This window comes from Lepisosteus oculatus, unplaced genomic scaffold, assembly GCF_040954835.1.
Source record: "Lepisosteus oculatus isolate fLepOcu1 unplaced genomic scaffold, fLepOcu1.hap2 HAP2_SCAFFOLD_39, whole genome shotgun sequence".
NCBI classification, from domain to species: domain Eukaryota; kingdom Metazoa; phylum Chordata; class Actinopteri; order Semionotiformes; family Lepisosteidae; genus Lepisosteus; species Lepisosteus oculatus.
The window spans coordinates 1,874,468-1,894,305 of record NW_027167923.1 but is presented as its reverse complement, the minus strand read 5'-3'; the positions used below and the strand labels follow the sequence as shown (position 1 = coordinate 1,894,305).

General features: G+C 42.2%; 2 protein-coding genes across 2 annotated transcripts; both read left to right on the top strand.

The window, feature by feature from the left end:
- The first annotated feature begins 1,209 nt into the window (after positions 1–1,209).
- LOC138227634 (zinc finger C2HC domain-containing protein 1B-like) lies at positions 1,210–3,019 on the top strand. The gene is made up of 2 exons (XM_069186319.1): positions 1,210–2,303; positions 2,707–3,019. Exons 1-2 carry the CDS (start codon positions 1,737–1,739, stop codon positions 2,953–2,955), a joined length of 816 nt encoding a protein of 271 aa, XP_069042420.1. The 5' UTR covers positions 1,210–1,736; the 3' UTR covers positions 2,956–3,019.
- Positions 3,020–17,467: 14,448 nt separating this feature from the next.
- Positions 17,468–19,138, top strand: LOC138227635 (zinc finger C2HC domain-containing protein 1B-like). Its single transcript, XM_069186320.1, has 2 exons — positions 17,468–18,376; positions 18,780–19,138. Exons 1-2 carry the CDS (start codon positions 17,810–17,812, stop codon positions 19,026–19,028), a joined length of 816 nt encoding a protein of 271 aa, XP_069042421.1. The 5' UTR covers positions 17,468–17,809; the 3' UTR covers positions 19,029–19,138.
- Positions 19,139–19,838: the final 700 nt, after the last annotated feature.

Below are 19,838 nucleotides of genomic sequence, written 5' to 3'. Positions count from 1 at the left end.
AACCGCCTACTCAGATTTATTTAAGTGGTCTGCCACCATAAAGACAGAAAAATATAATGACACCCTGTTACATGAACTGTAAAATAAACGCCGTAACTGCGGCCATATGAAAATTTGGATAAAGATTATACAAACATCCTAAGGAGCTCTATGACATATGAGCGTCGTAATAATGGTTGGTGACCTGACGTAACAGTGCTCCCTGAATTACGTGATCTGTATATACCCAAATACAGATATATCACATAGGGAGATGCAGTCAAACATTGCATTGCTATCGTCGTGGTGAACTATTTCTCCGCTGTTTAAAACTTGTTTGGTAAGTGTCATCAAATATGCTTGTCAATTTGTAGCGAAATCGATATACTGTATCATAATCCTTCAGCTATCTATAATGTAGTGAAACGGCTAATTAATATTGATAAATTCCCTTATTCACAGTGACTTTTGCTCAAACCCCTGTTGCATAATGGGTTAATTTTATATAAAAAAACATTTATATCATAGATATAATACAAGCTTTGAAATGAAATAGCACATTTCCAGGTTTCAGTTAAACATTTTTAAAAAAGCTCATGACTTTAAGCATTCTGAACATTGAGAATGTTATTTGGGAAACAAATGTTTATTATAATGTTTATGTTTAGGATCTGTCTCCTACTGAGTCAGCATGCAGCATTCAACACCATTAGGTTTAATATTAAAAAATTGTGTATTTCCTGAATTGTTTTTTTTATTCTTTTCTATTAGACCATACTAGACTGTGCAGGATATCATTTATTTGCCATTTTTGCCTTTTCCAGATACCTGGGAAACAAAGCTCATATCTCATTTGCCAATGGAGCCCAGTCCTAAGCCTGGTGCTCTGTCCCCCTCCCCGAAGGACACAGACTCGAATCGACCCGCGCCCTTAAGGCAACAGGATCTGATCTCCACGTACTGCCCGCCTCCCAAGATACAGCTTCTGAAGGACACCTTCCAAGAGAAACTGATGCAGGAAAAGGAGAAAAAAATGATCGCCATGTACAATCGGCGGCAGGAGGCAGCTCTACAGAAGATGAGAAAATGTTTCCAATATGTCAAATACGCTGCAGAGAAGAAGATGGGGAACAGCTATCGCTTCCAAGCCCAACAGGGCCCCGAGAAGAACATTGTGGGGTATGCTCGGTCTTACCCCCTGAAGCCTATGGGTAACAGGAAAGTCTCCGGCCCTGGTGAGGTTCGGGCTGTGGACCGCCCGGACGCACAGAGTGATTCCTTGTTTGCCCCCACCCCGCCTCAGGATGGTCATGAGAGGCCCTGCGAGAGGCCGGGCAGGAGGGGCTCAAGAGTACGCAAACCTAAGGACAGGACTGTCCTCCCCATGGTGGCGACCCCTCCAGGGCAATGCCCTTCTCATGCCAATGGGAAGGAGCACTTTCAGTTGCAAGAGGAGCTACGAAAAGTGGCCGAGGCAGAGGCCGCGCTGAAGGAGGAGCATCGCCGGAGGGAGGCCAGCCTGCAGGATGAGATGCGCCGGAAGGAGGCCATGATGAAGGACGAGATTCGCCAGAAGGAGGCCATGATGCAGGCGAAGCTCTTCAGAGCTCAGGAGGAGCTGAGGATGGTTCCGAGAGAGATGGAAGACTCCAGAGAGGTGGCCGGAAGGGAAAATAGAGGCGAGGCAGAGCGAGCTTTGCCCCAGAGGACCATGGGCCAACCACCGCTCTAAGGCCGTGCCTCTTCTGACCTGCAGAATGGAGAAGCAAAAAGCCTTCACTCCAAGGAAAGCCCTTCCTATCAGAGGAGACAACCTTGATTATGGTTCTCCAATGGAAGATGGCGGATGCGCAGAATCGCACTTTCCCTCTGCGCTTTCCCATCAGGAGAGACGTCAAGTGAGCCCTTGCAGCCGTGGGCTAGAAGACGTCCCCTGTGGAAGGAGAAAGTATCTCAAGAAAGCAAGGCTCCCTGAAAGCGACGTGTCAGCGGCACAGGCCGCGCAGGGCCACTTCAGAAATAACACCACATGTCTGGATGAACAAACTCTGTCAGTGGAAAACAGATATTTGTCCCCTACAAGTCTGATGTGCCCTACCGCTGAGCAATTTCCATATGAGAATAGCCAGAGTGGAAACCCTCAGCTGGTGCCCTGTGAACTGTGTCACGGGAAGTTTGCTGTAGAGAGGCTGGAGAAACACAGCAAGATCTGCAAGAAGCTTCAGAATTCAAAGAGGAAGGTTTTTGACTCTTTCAAGCACAGGGCCAAGGGAACAGAACTGGAGACATACATCCATAAGAAGAAGGTTAAACCGCCAATCGTGGTAAGGTCTATCCTTAAACTCTTTCCAAGCTTCCCTTTTTTTCTCCTAGAGTCAGACTCAGCTTATAAATCAATGTAGACAATAAATAAGTGTTTTATGAAGTACTCTTCTGAAAAACTGCCGCAAAGGCACATTTGCCAGACAGAATAAATGTGTCTTAGTGACTTCTGAATTCTGTTGTAAAAATCTACATATCAAGCAAATAGCACTCACAGGAAACAAAACCATAACTACGTAAATTGTACTCTCTACCCAATGACCTGAAAGGTGGCCCCAGAAAGCTACGTTATTACTGTATTGATATTTTCTTGCCTTGTGAATGGTTTGCGACCAGACTGTGTACGCAGTGCTAGTCTGGACTTTTTCTGGAAGCTGTTTTATTGGTTTCATTTCCTGTTCCCAGCTGAGAAAGAACAACTGGAGGCAGAAGCACGAGGATTTCATTCGGAGCATCAAACAGGCCAGGGAGGTGCAGCAGGTGATCACGCAAGGAGGGAAAGTTGTGAACCTGCCCCAGCCCCCCGCGAATCCAAACCCCGACTACGTGCCCTGCCCTCACTGCGGCCGGCGCTTTGCCCCCAGGCCGGCACAGAGGCACATCCCCAAGTGTCAGCACATCAGGAGCCGCCCTCCTCCTCCTCCTCGCAGATGAAAATTGATGTGAAGAAGAGCAAAAGAGTCATGATCTTGGCTCACGACTCACGTCCTGCTTTTTCTTTTTAGAAACACATTTAGCACAGTTCATCCGTATGATGATGAAAAAAAAATGTTACCTTATTTTAATTAAATGATTTTTTTTTGGTGGACTGGTGTTTGCGTAGCTGTGGTTATTTCAGTTTTTCTCTTATCATTCATACACCTTGACCTCCTAAAAATAATTTTTCAACCTGGAACGTACAATTAGCAGGCAATAGAACAGGTCACATTGGTCTTGGAACCATCAAAAAGCAGTATTCACACATTCTCGGCATCAATTTTCCTTAAAAACAACTGAAAAAGCAAGGTAAAGAGTGATTGATTTTTTTAATGAAAGTTATTTGATTTAATTTATTTAATTTTCATAATATTTGAAATATGTTGGGATTAATGTGACTCAATATTATCTGCAGCTCTTACACTCCAGGCACCTGATAAAGTGGAACGCAGTGTCTTTGCCTTACATGGCGCTCAGCTCTTCCTCAATCCCAGCAGAAGCACCAGCAGAAGCAGCAGCCTCCGGGTCCTGCCTCATGCACAGCTTAAAATGCAACACCAAGTAATACAACAAACAACAGGGAAAACCATTCACGATCAGACACATCCGTTGATTGCTGGCTCTCAGTAAAGGGACATTGCATCATTACATCACAAAATAGACTACATTTCAAGGTTAAAGAATTACCATGTTCTGCGATTCAGAACGAGGCAGCAAAACTTCCTATAATCTGTTGTGGCCCTATGACATTGTAAAGGAGCAGGCTTGTGAATACATCTCGTTTAATCCAATGGAAATATAACTCTCAACTTTTTTACGTTTTTGCCAATAAATAATACTACATTGTTAACTCTGCATAAAGAACCTTGGAATGGAACGTTTTTTGCAGTGAAATGTTTGCTGCATAACCTATACCCTTTCTCTCCTACATCACATTGCATTAGTCATTACAGTGATTAGTGAGCAGGAAGGGCTGCATCACATCGCAATTTGTGTGGAACTTGAATGCGAATTTGTTACAACATGGCGTAACTTACAGTCCTTTCACAAAATTCATGATTTTGTGCTCAATTTTGAGTTTGTAAAGTTTTTCTATAATGTCAATGATTTTATTTTGTGACTGAAATTAAATACTTTTGTGTCTGCAAAATTGGGACTGTAGTTCCGCCTTAACCTACTAGTACTGTATGTCTTTGGACTGTGGGAAGAAACTGGAGCACCTGGAAGAAATCCACACAAATGAAGGGAGAACATACAATTCCATCCAGACTGCACCCCAGGAATTGAACCCAGGACCCCAGATCTGTGAACCACAGTGCCACCTCATTGCTATAGTCACTATAATTAATGTCAAAACTCATTTGCAAATGAGCAGCCTGGGATCCAAAAGGATCAAGACAAGGATCCAAACAAAGCACTATCCCAAAGCTTGGCTTTGTACCGTATATAATACAGGGCTTGATGCAGAAGGCAGATAATCAAAGTCCATGCAATAATTGCTAAGGGAAAGTGACTTTGTGTTCTTGGAGGGAAGTCACTCAACACGGAGCTGTGTTAGTGAAATGATTGTTCTGATGTACGGCTGATGTCCAAAAACTGAAAACATGATTGTGTATGCAATCGCACTCCTGAGCTCCATTGGGTATGGTTAAAATAACTTTTTATAGTTCATCACATTCAAAGTGTGTGTACTTGATGAAAGTGTAACACGCATTTGGAGGAGTTATTCAGGATTTTCTTTCATTCAACTATTTCAAGACCCATTATTTTCAGATGTTGTAGTATACGTGAATAATGAAAGGCCTTCATATTACACAATGAAGGAATGACTTCGCAGGTGTGAAGAATAAAAGATTAATTCAGCTCACTTTGGGGAGTTTCACAATGGCCCTCCTTATAGAAATGTGGGTTTGATTAAAGGAGTGAAGAAAAAGCACTGAATAATATTTGCTTCTGTAAACGTAATCATCTCAAAATATGGTTGAAGAAATTGAAGAAGGTTAAACATAATCCAAAACGTATAAGGTCAATTTAAGTACAACCAGAATTCTAGTGTTTATGCAATGCATCTGTGGGTTGATATGAAATATGGCCGTACTTAAACTAAACGAGGTTATCGAGAGCATATTCCGAATACGGCTTTGGCCAGTTGTACTGTGAACTGCGAGGACCGTATCTTATCCTGAACTGGCTGTGCGAATACCGTCCTCTGCTGGCAGAAGGAATAGATTACAACGGCACTGTATTGGCGATTAGTCCTATTGCTAGAATATTGAAACAACAAGGAGTCCGCGGAGTCAAGCAATGCTGAATAAACAAGTACCTGAAATTCAATAGGATTTTGTGTATTGATTACAAATAGGTGTGGAATTCTCATGTACAGTGGTATTCATGGATTCCTTACACAAGCAGCAGATGTTATGATGCTTTCGTAATCTGAATATAAATCTGTTATCTACTTAAAACTGTAATTATTGAATAGATTAATGTCTTTGAAATGCTTCATTAACTGGGCAGTTTCCATGTTTGGAAATGTTTTTATTTTGATTGCTGATTGCTAGATACTGTATGTTTAATAGGCATGCTGTTAATATTTTCTACAAGAGCCAAATAAGACAGTTATGCTGTAGTAAGTTCTATATAAGTTATATAACATAAGTTATATTTTGTTCTGAGGTCAATTTGAATCTCAAACTAAATAACTGGTGTCCTTTTATCTGAGAAACACTACCTGATTGATCACCTGATGCCTAGAAATTAGCATGCACAGTAGCCCAGCGTTTAGCATTGCTAGCTCACAGTGCTGAGGCCCTGGGTACACTTCTGGACCTGGGGTGCTATCTGTATGGAGCTTGTATGTTCTCCCCATGTTTGCATGAGTTTGCTTTGGGTGCTCCGGCTTCCTCCCACAGTTCAAAGAACTACTGGTAGGTTAATTGGCTTCTGGGATAATTGGTGAGTGTCTGTGTCTTCCCTGCATTGGACTACCATCCAGTCCCAGGTATCTCCTGCTTATTACTTTCTGAGGCTCTGGCTCCCCCGTGCCCCGCGACCCCCTGACCCCCTGACCCTGAATTGGATGAAGCGGTTAGAAAATGGGTGGTTTCTGTTATGCTCTGGTCATGCTCTGCCATAGCAACAACTTGTAAAAAATGCAGATGCTAGGATTTAACTCAAAGAAGGAGCTCAGATCACTGTGTTGGCATCACTGTACAGGTGTCCGGTGTGTTTTAGAACATATGTTAAAATCTTATTTACTAACTTCTAGACTTTTTACCCCCCATATCAGTCTGCAGGTGCACAGTGGTCTGTGGACACCCTCCTTGCTCTGTCGTAAAACAGGAAATAAAAAGCAACTGGTTTTGACTTTAATGCACTGAGACTGTGGAACTCACAGAACTCTCTTGTCAGAAAGGCAGCTTCTAACAGCTTTTAAGTGAAGACTAAGAACACTTTTCTATTTTATTAAAATAGATTATATATGTTTTGTTTAAATATATGTTATAAATGTTAAAACGACAGCTCGTATAAGCTTGTATTTTTACCTTTCGATCATTTTTAGAATTGCTTTGAGTTGCTTTTACCATGATAAACAGTACAAAATATGAGGTGTTGAACTTGTCTAAAGTTTTAAAGCGCTTTATGACGTAAAGTGTGATGACAGTCCTTGGCGGTCTATGTAACAATTCTTCTTGAAGTAGGTCATCGGGCCAACAGTATACAAACATTACAGCTCAAGTGCTTTTGTATCTGAACGCTTTTAGGTAAGTTATTTAGCAGCTGCGGTATTAATAATGATTTTAATGGCAAATTCAATTGCAGGTAAAATAAAAATGGCGGATAACTTTCTTTCTACCTTCGTGAAGCGGTCGCGCTATATTATACATATATACCATAATAAGAAACATAATATGTACAGTAGAATTTTTCACTTTAAGCTGGCATTATCCAGAACCGGGTCAGGGCCCGGACCCGGACCGTGCAGTGTGGTCCGCCGGCCTTCTAAAGATGTTTAGGAGATCGAGGCGCCCTTGGATTTGATTAGAAACTTGCATAATTTCTTAACTTGACCCCATTATCTTAAAAAAAACGGCCAGGCCAAGACCAAAGCATGAAGGCTGCGAGGATCGGGGGACTCTCATTTTTGGTCACAGCGTACAGTAGTAGATCAGTAACCTCTGTTTATCGTGATAACCTTTAATTATTTTCCAGTACTTTTTTAAATGATAAAACACATTGTCTCGCCAGTTTTGCTAAAGATACGGTTTTAGTGTTTACGCATAAATTTGTAAGCCGTAGGTTTAAATCTCGTGGTCTTATTTTCTGCATTTTCATCGTAAGGGAAGGCGCTCGTTTGCGATTTACGCGCTGAATATTGTAAGCAGAGGAGCCTTAAGGCACAGCCTCGCCTTAACACCATCGTTTGCATTGTCATTGTCATCCAGAAAAGCAGTCGTAAGAAAATGAATCTGTGGCGGCTCCGAACATTAAAAAAACTATATCTAGACTGCAAATACATCCCAATCTTACTATCAACACGTTTTAAGACCCCTCTCCTTTCCACCGGTATACAAGCTAAGAGAGAAATATTGGAAATCCCATCTGAAGTAGCCCTCGTCTCACCTTCGGAGCTGTGAGCGATGGGGATCATAATTAAAAGGGGTACAGTTACTTTGAAAATGTGTATGTGATACTTAAATTTAAATAAAATAAAAAGATAAATTATATAACACAGACTGCTATCTATGTCCATGTGTTTAAGACGTATGAATCGGTTTTAAAACAGGCACACCCCTTCTCACAAATCCGACTGGAGTCTCAGTCCGTCGTCGCGATGAATTAGGAGCTCAGATGTAGGCTAAGTGATTGCAATTTACTTATTTAAAAGAACCACTTCAAATCAAAAGGGAGACATTTTGTAATGGTAGTTATCGTATTATAGTATACGATAACTGTATACGTAGTATACGTAATTGTAGATATACAGTACATAAAGGGTATGAATAGGTGTGAGCTTTTACTGTATATTTAATATTTTATCTGACCCACTTGTAGAAACCGCCTACTCAGATTTATTTAAGTGGTCTGCCACCATAAAGACAGAAAAATATAATGACACCCTGTTACATTAACTGTAAAATAAACGCCGTAACTGCGGCCATATGAAAATTTGGATAAAGATTATACAAACATCCTAAGGAGCTCTATGACATATGAGCGTCGTAATAATGGTTGGTGACCTGACGTAACAGTGCTCCCTGAATTACGTGATCTGTATATACCAAATACAGATATATCACATAGGGAGATGCAGTCAAACATTGCATTGCTATCGTCGTGGTGAACTATTTCTCCGCTGTTTAAAACTTGTTTGGTAAGTGTCATCAAATATGCTTGTCAATTTGTAGCGAAATCGATATACTGTATCATAATCCTTCAGCTATCTATAATGTAGTGAAACGGCTAATTAATATTGATAAATTCCCTTATTCACAGTGACTTTTGCTCAAACCCCTGTTGCATAATGGGTTAATTTTATATAAAAAAACATTTATATCATAGATATAATACAAGCTTTGAAATGAAATAGCACATTTCCAGGTTTCAGTTAAACATTTTTAAAAAAGCTCATGACTTTAAGCATTCTGAACATTGAGAATGTTATTTGGGAAACAAATGTTTATTATAATGTTTATGTTTAGGATCTGTCTCCTACTGAGTCAGCATGCAGCATTCAACACCATTAGGTTTAATATTAAAAAGTTGTGTATTTCCTGAATTGTTTTTTTTTATTCTTTTCTATTAGACCATACTAGACTGTGCAGGATATCATTTATTTGCCATTTTTGCCTTTTCCAGATACCTGGGAAACTAAGCTCATATCTCATTTGCCGATGGAGCCCAGTCCTAAGCCTGGTGCTCTGTCCCCCTCCCCGAAGGACACAGACTAGAATCGACCCGCGCCCTTAAGGCAACAGGATTTGATCTCCACGTACTGCCCGCCTCCCAAGATACAGCTTCTGAAGGACACCTTCCAAGAGAAACTGATGCAGGAAAAGGAGAAAAAAATGATCGCCATGTACAATCGGCGGCAGGAGGCAGCTCTACAGAAGATGAGAAAATGTTTCCAATATGTCAAATACGCTGCGGAGAAGAAGATGGGGAACAGCTATCGCTTCCAAGCCCAACAGGGCCCCGAGAAGAACATTGTGGGGTATGATCGGTCTTACCCCCTGAAGCCTATGGGTAACAGGAAAGTCTCCGGCCCTGGTGAGGTTCGGGCTGTGGACCGCCCGGACGCACAGAGTGATTCCTTGTTTGCCCCCACCCCGCCTCAGGATGGTCATGAGAGGCCCTGCGAGAGGCCGGGCAGGAGGGGCTCAAGAGTACGCAAACCTAAGGACAGGACTGTCCTCCCCATGGTGGCGACCCCTCCAGGGCAATGCCCTTCTCATGCCAATGGGAAGGAGCACTTTCAGTTGCAAGAGGAGCTACGAAAAGTGGCCGAGGCAGAGGCCGCGCTGAAGGAGGAGCATCGCCGGAGGGAGGCCAGCCTGCAGGATGAGATGCGCCGGAAGGAGGCCATGATGAAGGACGAGATTCGCCAGAAGGAGGCCATGATGCAGGCGAAGCTCTTCAGAGCTCAGGAGGAGCTGAGGATGGTTCCGAGAGAGATGGAAGACTCCAGAGAGGTGGCCGGAAGGGAAAATAGAGGCGAGGCAGAGCGAGCTTTGCCCCAGAGGACCATGGGCCAACCACCGCTCTAAGGCCGTGCCTCTTCTGACCTGCAGAATGGAGAAGCAAAAAGCCTTCACTCCAAGGAAAGCCCTTCCTATCAGAGGAGACAACCTTGATTATGGTTCTCCAATGGAAGATGGCGGATGCGCAGAATCGCACTTTCCCTCTGCGCTTTCCCATCAGGAGAGACGTCAAGTGAGCCCTTGCAGCCGTGGGCTAGAAGACGTCCCCTGTGGAAGGAGAAAGTATCTCAAGAAAGCAAGGCTCCCTGAAAGCGACGTGTCAGCGGCACAGGCCGCGCAGGGCCACTTCAGAAATAACACCACATGTCTGGATGAACAAACTCTGTCAGTGGAAAACAGATATTTGTCCCCTACAAGTCTGATGTGCCCTACCGCTGAGCAATTTCCATATGAGAATAGCCAGAGTGGAAACCCTCAGCTGGTGCCCTGTGAACTGTGTCACGGGAAGTTTGCTGTAGAGAGGCTGGAGAAACACAGCAAGATCTGCAAGAAGCTTCAGAATTCAAAGAGGAAGGTTTTTGACTCTTTCAAGCACAGGGCCAAGGGAACAGAACTGGAGACATACATCCATAAGAAGAAGGTTAGACCGCCAATCGTGGTAAGGGCTATCCTTAAACTCTTTCCAAGCTTCCCTTGTTTTCTCCTAGAGTCAGACTCAGCTTATAAATCAATGTAAACAATAAATAAGTGTTTTATGAAGTACTCTTCTGAAAAACTGCCGCAAAGGCACATTTGCCAGACAGAATAAATGTGTCTTAGTGACTTCTGAATTCTGTTGTAAAAATCTACATATCAAGCAAATAGCACTCACAGGAAACAAAACCATAACTACGTAAATTGTACTCTCTACCCAATGACCTGAAAGGTAGCCCCAGAAAGCTACGTTATTACTGTATTGATATTTTCTTGCCTTGTGAATGGTTTGCGACCAGACTGTGTACGCAGTGCTAGTCTGGACTTTTTCTGGAAGCTGTTTTATTGGTTTCATTTCCTGTTCCCAGCTGAGAAAGAACAACTGGAGGCAGAAGCACGAGGATTTCATTCGGAGCATCAAACAGGCCAGGGAGGTGCAGCAGGTGATCACGCAAGGAGGGAAAGTTGTGAACCTGCCCCAGCCCCCCGCGAATCCAAACCCCGACTACGTGCCCTGCCCTCACTGCGGCCGGCGCTTTGCCCCCAGGCCGGCACAGAGGCACTTCCCCAAGTGTCAGCACATCAGGAGCCGCCCTCCTCCTCCTCCTCGCAGATGAAAACTGATGTGAAGAAGAGCAAAAGAGTCATGATCTTGGCTCACGACTCACGTCCTGCTTTTTCTTTTTAGAAACACATTTAGCACAGTTCATCCGTATGATGATGAAAAAAAAATGTTACCTTATTTTAATTAAATGATTTTTTTTTGGTGGACTGGCGTAGCTGTGGTTATTTCAGTTTTTCTCTTATCATTCATACACCTTGACCTCCTAAAAATAATTTTTCAACCTGGAACGTACAATTAGCAGGCAATAGAACAGGTCACATTGGTCTTGGAACCATCAAAAAGCAGTATTCACACATTCTCGGCATCAATTTTCCTTAAAAACAACTGAAAAAGCAAGGTAAAGAATGATTGATTTTTTTAATGAAAGTTATTTGATTTAATTTATTTAATTTTCATAATATTTGAAATATGTTGGGATTAATGTGACTCAATATTATCTGCAGCTCTTACACTCCAGGCACCTGATAAAGTGGAACGCAGTGTCTTTGCCTTACATGGCGCTCAGCTCTTCCTCAATCCCAGCAGAAGCACCAGCAGAAGCAGCAGCCTCCGGGTCCTGCCTCATGCACAGCTTAAAATGCAACACCAAGTAATACAACAAACAACAGGGAAAACCATTCACGATCAGACACATCCGTTGATTGCTGGCTCTCAGTAAAGGGACATTGCATCATTACATCACAAAATAGACTACATTTCAAGGTTAAAGAATTACCATGTTCTGCGATTCAGAACGAGGCAGCAAAACTTCCTATAATCTGTTGTGGCCCTGTGACATTGTAAAGGAGCAGGCTTGTGAATACATCTCGTTTAATCCAATGGAAATATTGCTCTCAACTTTTTTACGTTTTTGCCAATAAATAATACTACATTGTTAACTCTGCATAAAGAACTTTGGAATGGAACGTTTTTTGCAGTGAAATGTTTGCTGCATAACCTATACCCTTTCTCTCCTACATCACATTGCATTAGTCATTACAGTGATTAGTGAGCAGGAAGGGCTGCATCACATCGCAATTTGTGTGGAACTTGAATGCGAATTTGTTACAACATGGCGTAACTTACAGTCCTTTCACAAAATTCATGATTTTGTGCTCAATTTTGAGTTTGTAAAGTTTTTCTATAATGTCAATGATTTTATTTTGTGACTGAAATTAAATAATTTTGTGTCTGCAAAATTGGGACTGTAGTTCCACCTTAACCTACTAGTACTGTATGTCTTTGGACTGTGGGAAGAAACTGGAGCACCTGGAAGAAATCCACACAAATGAAGGGAGAACATACAATTCCATCCAGACTGCACCCCAGGAATTGAACCCAGGACCCCAGCTCTGTGAACCACAGTGCCAGCTCATTGCTATAGTCACTATAATTAATGTCAAAACTCATTTGCAAATGAGCAGCCTGGGATCCAAAAGGATCAAGACAAGGATCCAAACAAAGCACTATCCCAAAGCTTGGCTTTGTACCGTATATAATACAGGGCTTGATGCAGAAGGCAGATAATCAAAGTCCATGCAATAATTGCTAAGGGAAAGTGACTTTGTGTTCTTGGAGGGAAGTCACTCAACATGGAGCTGTGTTAGTGAAATGATTGTTCTGATGTACGGCTGATGTCCAAACACTGAAAACATGATTGTGTATGCAATCGCACTCCTGAGCTCCATTGGGTATGGTTAAAATAACTTTTTATAGTTCATCACATTCAAAGTGTGTGTACTTGATGAAAGTGTAACACGCATTTGGAGGAGTTATTCAGGATTTTCTTTCATTCAACTATTTCAAGACCCATTATTTTCAGATGTTGTAGTATACGTGAATAATGAAAGGCCTTCATATTACACAATGTAGGAATGACTTCGCAGGTGTGAAGAATAAAAGATTAATTCAGCTCACTTTGGGGAGTTTCACAATGGCCCTCCTTATAGAAATGTGGGTTTGATTAAAGGAGTGAAGAAAAAGCACTGAATAATATTTGCTTCTGTAAACGTAATCATCTCAAAATATGGTTGAAGAAATTGAAGAAGGTTAAACATAATCCAAAACGTATAAGGTCAATTTAAGTACAACCAGAATTCTAGTGTTTATGCAATGCATCTGTGGGTTGATATGAAATATGGCCGTACTTAAACTAAACGAGGTTATCGAGAGCATATTCCGAATACGGCTTTGGCCAGTTGTACTGTGAACTGCGAGGACCGTATCTTATCCTGAACTGGCTGTGCGAATACCGTCCTCTGCTGGCAGAAGGAATAGATTACAACGGCACTGTATTGGCGATTAGTCCTATTGCTAGAATATTGAAACAACAAGGAGTCCGCGGAGTCAAGCAATGCTGAATAAACAAGTACCTGAAATTCAATAGGATTTTGTGTATTGATTACAAATAGGTGTGGAATTCTCATGTACAGTGGTATTCATGGACTCCTTACACAAGCAGCAGTTGTTATGATGCTTTCGTAATCTGAATATAAATCTGTTATCTACTTAAAACTGTAATTATTGAATAGATTAATGTCTTTGAAATGCTTCATTAACTGGGCAGTTTCCATGTTTGGAAATGTTTTTATTTTGATTGCTGATTGCTAGATACTGTATGTTTAATAGGCATGCTGTTAATATTTTCTACAAGAACCAAATAAGACAGTTATGCTGTAGTAAGTTCTATATAAGTTATATAACATAAGTTATATTTTGTTCTGAGGTCAATTTGAATCTCATACTAAATAACTGGTGTCCTTTTATCTGAGAAACACTACCTGATTGATCACCTGATGCCTAGAAATTAGCATGCACAGTAGCCCAGCGTTTAGCATTGCTAGCTCACAGTGCTGAGGCCCTGGGTACACTTCTGGACCTGGGGTGCTATCTGTATGGAGCTTGTATGTTCTCCCCATGTTTGCATGAGTTTGCTTTGGGTGCTCCGGCTTCCTCCCACAGTTCAAAGAACTACTGGTAGGTTAATTGGCTTCTGGGATAATTGGTGAGTGTCTGTGTCTTCCCTGCATTGGACTACCATCCAGTCCCAGGTATCTCCTGCTTATTACTTTCTGAGGCTCTGGCTCCCCCGTGCCCCGCAACCCCCTGACCCCCTGACCCTGAATTGGATGAAGCGGTTAGAAAATGGGTGGTTTCTGTTATGCTCTGGTCATGCTCTGCCATAGCAACAACTTGTAAAAAATGCAGATGCTAGGATTTAACTCAAAGAAGGAGCTCAGAGCACTGTGTTGGTATCACTGTACAGGTGTCCGGTGTGTTTTAGAACATATGTTAAAATCTTATTTACTAACTTCTAGACTTTTTACCCCCCACATCAGTCTGCAGGTGCACAGTGGTCTGTGGACACCCTCCTTGCTCTGTCGTAAAACAGGAAATAAAAAGCAACTGGTTTTGACTTTAATGCACTGAGACTGTGGAACTCACAGAACTCTCTTGTCAGAAAGGCAGCTTCTAACAGCTTTTAAGTGAAGACTAAGAACACTTTTCTATTTTATTAAAATAGATTATATATGTTTTGTTTAAATATATGTTATAAATGTTAAAACGACAGCTCGTATAAGCTTGTATTTTTACCTTTCGATCATTTTTAGAATTGCTTTGAGTTGCTTTTACCATGATAAACAGTACAAAATATGAGGTGTTGAACTTGTCTAAAGTTTTAAAGCGCTTTATGACGTAAAGTGTGATGACAGTCCTTGGCGGTCTATGTAACAATTCTTCTTGAAGTAGGTCATCGGGCCAACAGTATACAAACATTACAGCTCAAGTGCTTTTGTATCTGAACGCTTTTAGGTAAGTTATTTAGCAGCTGCGGTATTAATAATGATTTTAATGGCAAATTCAATTGCAGGTAAAATAAAAATGGCGGATAACTTTCTTTCTAGCTTCGTGAAGCGGTCGCGCTATATTATACATATATACCATAATAAGAAACATAATATGTACAGTAGAATTTTTCACTTTAAGCTGGCATTATCCAGAACCGGGTCAGGGCCCGGACCCGGACCGTGCAGTGTGGTCCGCCGGCCTTCTAAAGATGTTTAGGAGATCGAGGCGCCCTTGGATTTGATTAGAAACTTGCATAATTTCTTAACTTGACCCCATTATCTTAAAAAAAACGGCCAGGCCAAGACCAAAGCATGAAGGCTGCGAGGATCGGGGGACTCTCATTTTTGGTCACAGCGTACAGTAGTAGATCAGTAACCTCTGTTTATCGTGATAACCTTTAATTATTTTCCAGTACTTTTTTAAATGATAAAACACATTGTCTCGCCAGTTTTGCTAAAGATACGGTTTTAGTGTTTACGCATAAATTTGTAAGCCGTAGGTTTAAATCTCGTGGTCTTATTTTCTGCATTTTCATCGTAAGAGAGGCGCTCGTTTGCGATTTACGCGCTGAACATTGTAAGCAGAGGAGCCTTAAGGCACAGCCTCGCCTTAACACCATCGTTTGCATTGTCATTGTCATCCAGAAAAGCAGTCGTAAGAAAATGAATCTGTGGCGGCTCCGAACATTAAAAAAACTATATCTAGACTGCAAATACATCCCAATCTTACTATCAACACGTTTTAAGACCCCTCTCCTTTCCACCGGTATACAAGCTAAGAGAGAAATATTGGAAATCCCATCTGAAGTAGCCCTCGTCTCACCTTCGGAGCTGTGAGCGATGGGGATCATAATTAAAAGGGGTACAGTTACTTTGAAAATGTGTATGTGATACTTAAATTTAAATAAAATAAAAAGATAAATTATATAACACAGACTGCTATCTATGTCCATGTGTTTAAGACGTATGAATCGGTTTTAAAACAGGCACACCCCTTCTCACAAATCCGACTGGAGTCTCAGTCCGTCGTCGCGATGAATTAGGAGCTCAGATGTAGGTTAAGTGATTGCAATTTACTTATTTAAAAGAACCACTTCAAATCAAAAGGAAGACATTTTGTAATGGTAGTTATCGTATTATAGTATACGATAACTGTATACGTAGTATACGTAATTGTAGATATACAGTACATAAAGGGTATGAATAGGTGTGAGCTTTTACTGTATATTTAATATTTTATCTGACCCACTTGTAGAAACCGCCTACTCAGATTTATTTAAGTGGTCTGCCACCATAAAGACAGAAAAATATAATGACACCCTGTTACATTAACTGTAAAATAAACGCCGTAACTGCGGCCATATGAAAATTTGGATAAAGATTATACAAACATCCTAAGGAGCTCTATGACATATGAGCGTCGTAATAATGGTTGGTGACCTGACGTAACAGTGCTCCCTGAATTACGTGATCTGTATATACCCAAATACAGATATATCACATAGGGAGATGCAGTCAAACATTGCATTGCTATCGTCGTGGTGAACTATTTCTCCGCTGTTTAAAACTTGTTTGGTAAGTGTCATCAAATATGCTTGTCAATTTGTAGCGAAATCGATATACTGTATCATAATCCTTCAGCTATCTATAATGTAGTGAAACGGCTAATTAATATTGATAAATTCCCTTATTCACAGTGACTTTTGCTCAAACCCCTGTTGCATAATGGGTTAATTTTATATAAAAAAACATTTATATCATAGATATAATACAAGCTTTGAAATGAAATAGCACATTTCCAGGTTTCAGTTAAACATTTTTAAAAAAGCTCATGACTTTAAGCATTCTGAACATTGAGAATGTTATTTGGGAAACAAATGTTTATTATAATGTTTATGTTTAGGATCTGTCTCCTACTGAGTGAGCATGCAGCATTCAACACCTTTAGGTTTAATATTAAAAAGTTGTGTATTTCCTGAATTGTTTTTTTTTTATTCTTTTCTATTAGACCATACTAGACTGTGCAGGATATCATTTATTTGCCATTTTTGCCTTTTCCAGATACCTGGGAAACAAAGCTCATATCTCATTTGCCAATGGAGCCCAGTCCTAAGCCTGGTGCTCTGTCCCCCTCCCCGAAGGACACAGACTCGAATCGACCCGCGCCCTTAAGGCAACAGGATCTGATCTCCACGTACTGCCCGCCTCCCAAGATACAGCTTCTGAAGGACACCTTCCAAGAGAAACTGATGCAGGAAAAGGAGAAAAAAATGATCGCCATGTACAATCGGCGGCAGGAGGCAGCTCTACAGAAGATGAGAAAATCTTTCCAATATGTCAAATACGCTGCGGAGAAGAAGACGGGGAACAGCTATCGCTTCCAAGCCCAACAGGGCCCCGAGAAGAACATTGTGGGGTATGATCGGTCTTACCCCCTGAAGCCTATGGGTAACAGGAAAGTCTCCGGCCGGACGCACAGAGTGATTCCTTGTTTGCCCCCACCCCGCCTCAGGAAGGGCATGAGAGGCCCTGCGAGAGGCCGGGCAGGAGGGGCTCAAGAGTATGCAAACCTAAGGACAGGACTGTCCTCCCCATGGTGGCGACCCCTCCAGGGCAATGCCCTTCTCATGCCAATGGGAAGGAGCACTTTCAGTTGCAAGAGGAGCTACGAAAAGTGGCCGAGGCAGAGGCCGCGCTGAAGGAGGAGCATCGCCGGAGGGAGGCCAGCCTGCAGGATGAGATGCGCCGGAAGGAGGCCATGATGAAGGACGAGATTCGCCAGAAGGAGGCCATGATGCAGGCGAAGCTCTTCAGAGCTCAGGAGGAGCTGAGGATGGTTCCGAGAGAGATGGAAGACTCCAGAGAGGTGGCCGGAAGGGAAAATAGAGGCGAGGCAGAGCGAGCTTTGCCCCAGAGGACCATGGGCCAACCACCGCTCTAAGGCCGTGCCTCTTCTGACCTGCAGAATGGAGAAGCAAAAAGCCTTCACTCCAAGGAAAGCCCTTCCTATCAGAGGAGACAACCTTGATTATGGTTCTCCAATGGAAGATGGCGGATGCGCAGAATCGCACTTTCCCTCTGCGCTTTCCCATCAGGAGAGACGTCAAGTGAGCCCTTGCAGCCGTGGGCTAGAAGACGTCCCCTGTGGAAGGAGAAAGTATCTCAAGAAAGCAAGGCTCCCTGAAAGCGACGTGTCAGCGGCACAGGCCGCGCAGGGCCACTTCAGAAATAACACCACATGTCTGGATGAACAAACTCTGTCAGTGGAAAACAGATATTTGTCCCCTACAAGTCTGATGTGCCCTACCGCTGAGCAATTTCCATATGAGAATAGCCAGAGTGGAAACCCTCAGCTGGTGCCCTGTGAACTGTGTCACGGGAAGTTTGCTGTAGAGAGGCTGGAGAAACACAGCAAGATCTGCAAGAAGCTTCAGAATTCAAAGAGGAAGGTTTTTGACTCTTTCAAGCACAGGGCCAAGGGAACAGAACTGGAGACATACATCCATAAGAAGAAGGTTAAACCGCCAATCGTGGTAAGGGCTATCCTTAAACTCTTTCCAAGCTTCCCTTTTTTTCTCCTAGAGTCAGACTCAGCTTATAAATCAATGTAGACAATAAATAAGTGTTTTATGAAGTACTCTTCTGAAAAACTGCCGCAAAGGCACATTTGCCAGACAGAATAAATGTGTCTTAGTGACTTCTGAATTCTGTTGTAAAAATCTACATATCAAGCAAATAGCACTCACAGGAAACAAAACCATAACTACGTAAATTGTACTCTCTACCCAATGACCTGAAAGGTGGCCCCAGAAAGCTACGTTATTACTGTATTGATATTTTCTTGCCTTGTGAATGGTTTGCGACCAGACTGTGTACGCAGTGCTAGTCTGGACTTTTTCTGGAAGCTGTTTTATTGGTTTCATTTCCTGTTCCCAGCTGAGAAAGAACAACTGGAGGCAGAAGCACGAGGATTTCATTCGGAGCATCAAACAGGCCAGGGAGGTGCAGCAGGTGATCATGCAAGGAGGGAAAGTTGTGAACCTGCCCCAGCCCCCCGCGAATCCAAACCCCGACTACGTGCCCTGCCCTCACTGCGGCCGGCGCTTTGCCCCCAGGCCGGCACAGAGGCACTTCCCCAAGTGTCAGCACATCAGGAGCCGCCCTCCTCCTCCTCCTCGCAGATGAAAACTGATGTGAAGAAGAGCAAAAGAGTCATGATCTTGGCTCACGACTCACGTCCTGCTTTTTCTTTTTAGAAACACATTTAGCACAGTTCATCCGTATGATGATGAAAAAAAAATGTTACCTTATTTTAATTAAATGATTTTTTTTTGGTGGACTGGTGTTTGCGTAGCTGTGGTTTATTCAGTTTTTTTCCCTTGCGAAAATGTGTCGACCGTGAAAATAAATTTCATGCTGTTCTTATCATTCATACACCTTGACCTCCTAAAAATAATTTTTCAACCTGCAACGTACAATTAGCAGGCAATAGAACAGGTCACATTGGCCTTGGAACCATCAAAAAGTAGTATTCACACATTCTCGGCATCAATTTTCCTTAAAAACAACTGAAAAAGCAAGGTAAAGAGTGATTGATTTTTTTAATGAAAGTTATTTGATTTAATTTATTTAATTTTCATAATATTTGAAATATGTTGGGATTAATGTGACTCAATATTATCTGCAGCTCTTACACTCCAGGCACCTGATAAAGTGGAACGCAGTGTCTTTGCCTTACATGGCGCTCAGCTCTTCCTCAATCCCAGCAGAAGCAGCAGCCTCTGGGTCCTGCCTCATGCACAGCTTAAAATGCAACACCGAGTAATACAACAAACAACAGGGAAAACCATTCACGATCAGACACATCCGTTGATTGCTGACTCTCAGTAAAGGGACATTGCTGTGGTCCACGCATGAATCTGTTTTCTAAGTGCCTTATCCAATACGGTGTTGAGGCCAGTTTTCCCAGAAGCCAATTAAAGGGGAACACACAAT

Bases quoted from the DNA above. Each gene is read 5' to 3' on its own strand.
- LOC138227634 (XM_069186319.1), top strand. From the start codon at position 1,737: ATGGAGAAGCAAAAAGCCTTCACTCCAAGGAAAGCCCTTCCTATCAGA. The intron at 2,304-2,706 runs GTAAGGTCTATC...TCCTGTTCCCAG, and splicing joins AGGTTAAACCGCCAATCGTG to CTGAGAAAGAACAACTGGAG.
- LOC138227635 (XM_069186320.1), top strand. From the start codon at position 17,810: ATGGAGAAGCAAAAAGCCTTCACTCCAAGGAAAGCCCTTCCTATCAGA. The intron at 18,377-18,779 runs GTAAGGGCTATC...TCCTGTTCCCAG, and splicing joins AGGTTAAACCGCCAATCGTG to CTGAGAAAGAACAACTGGAG.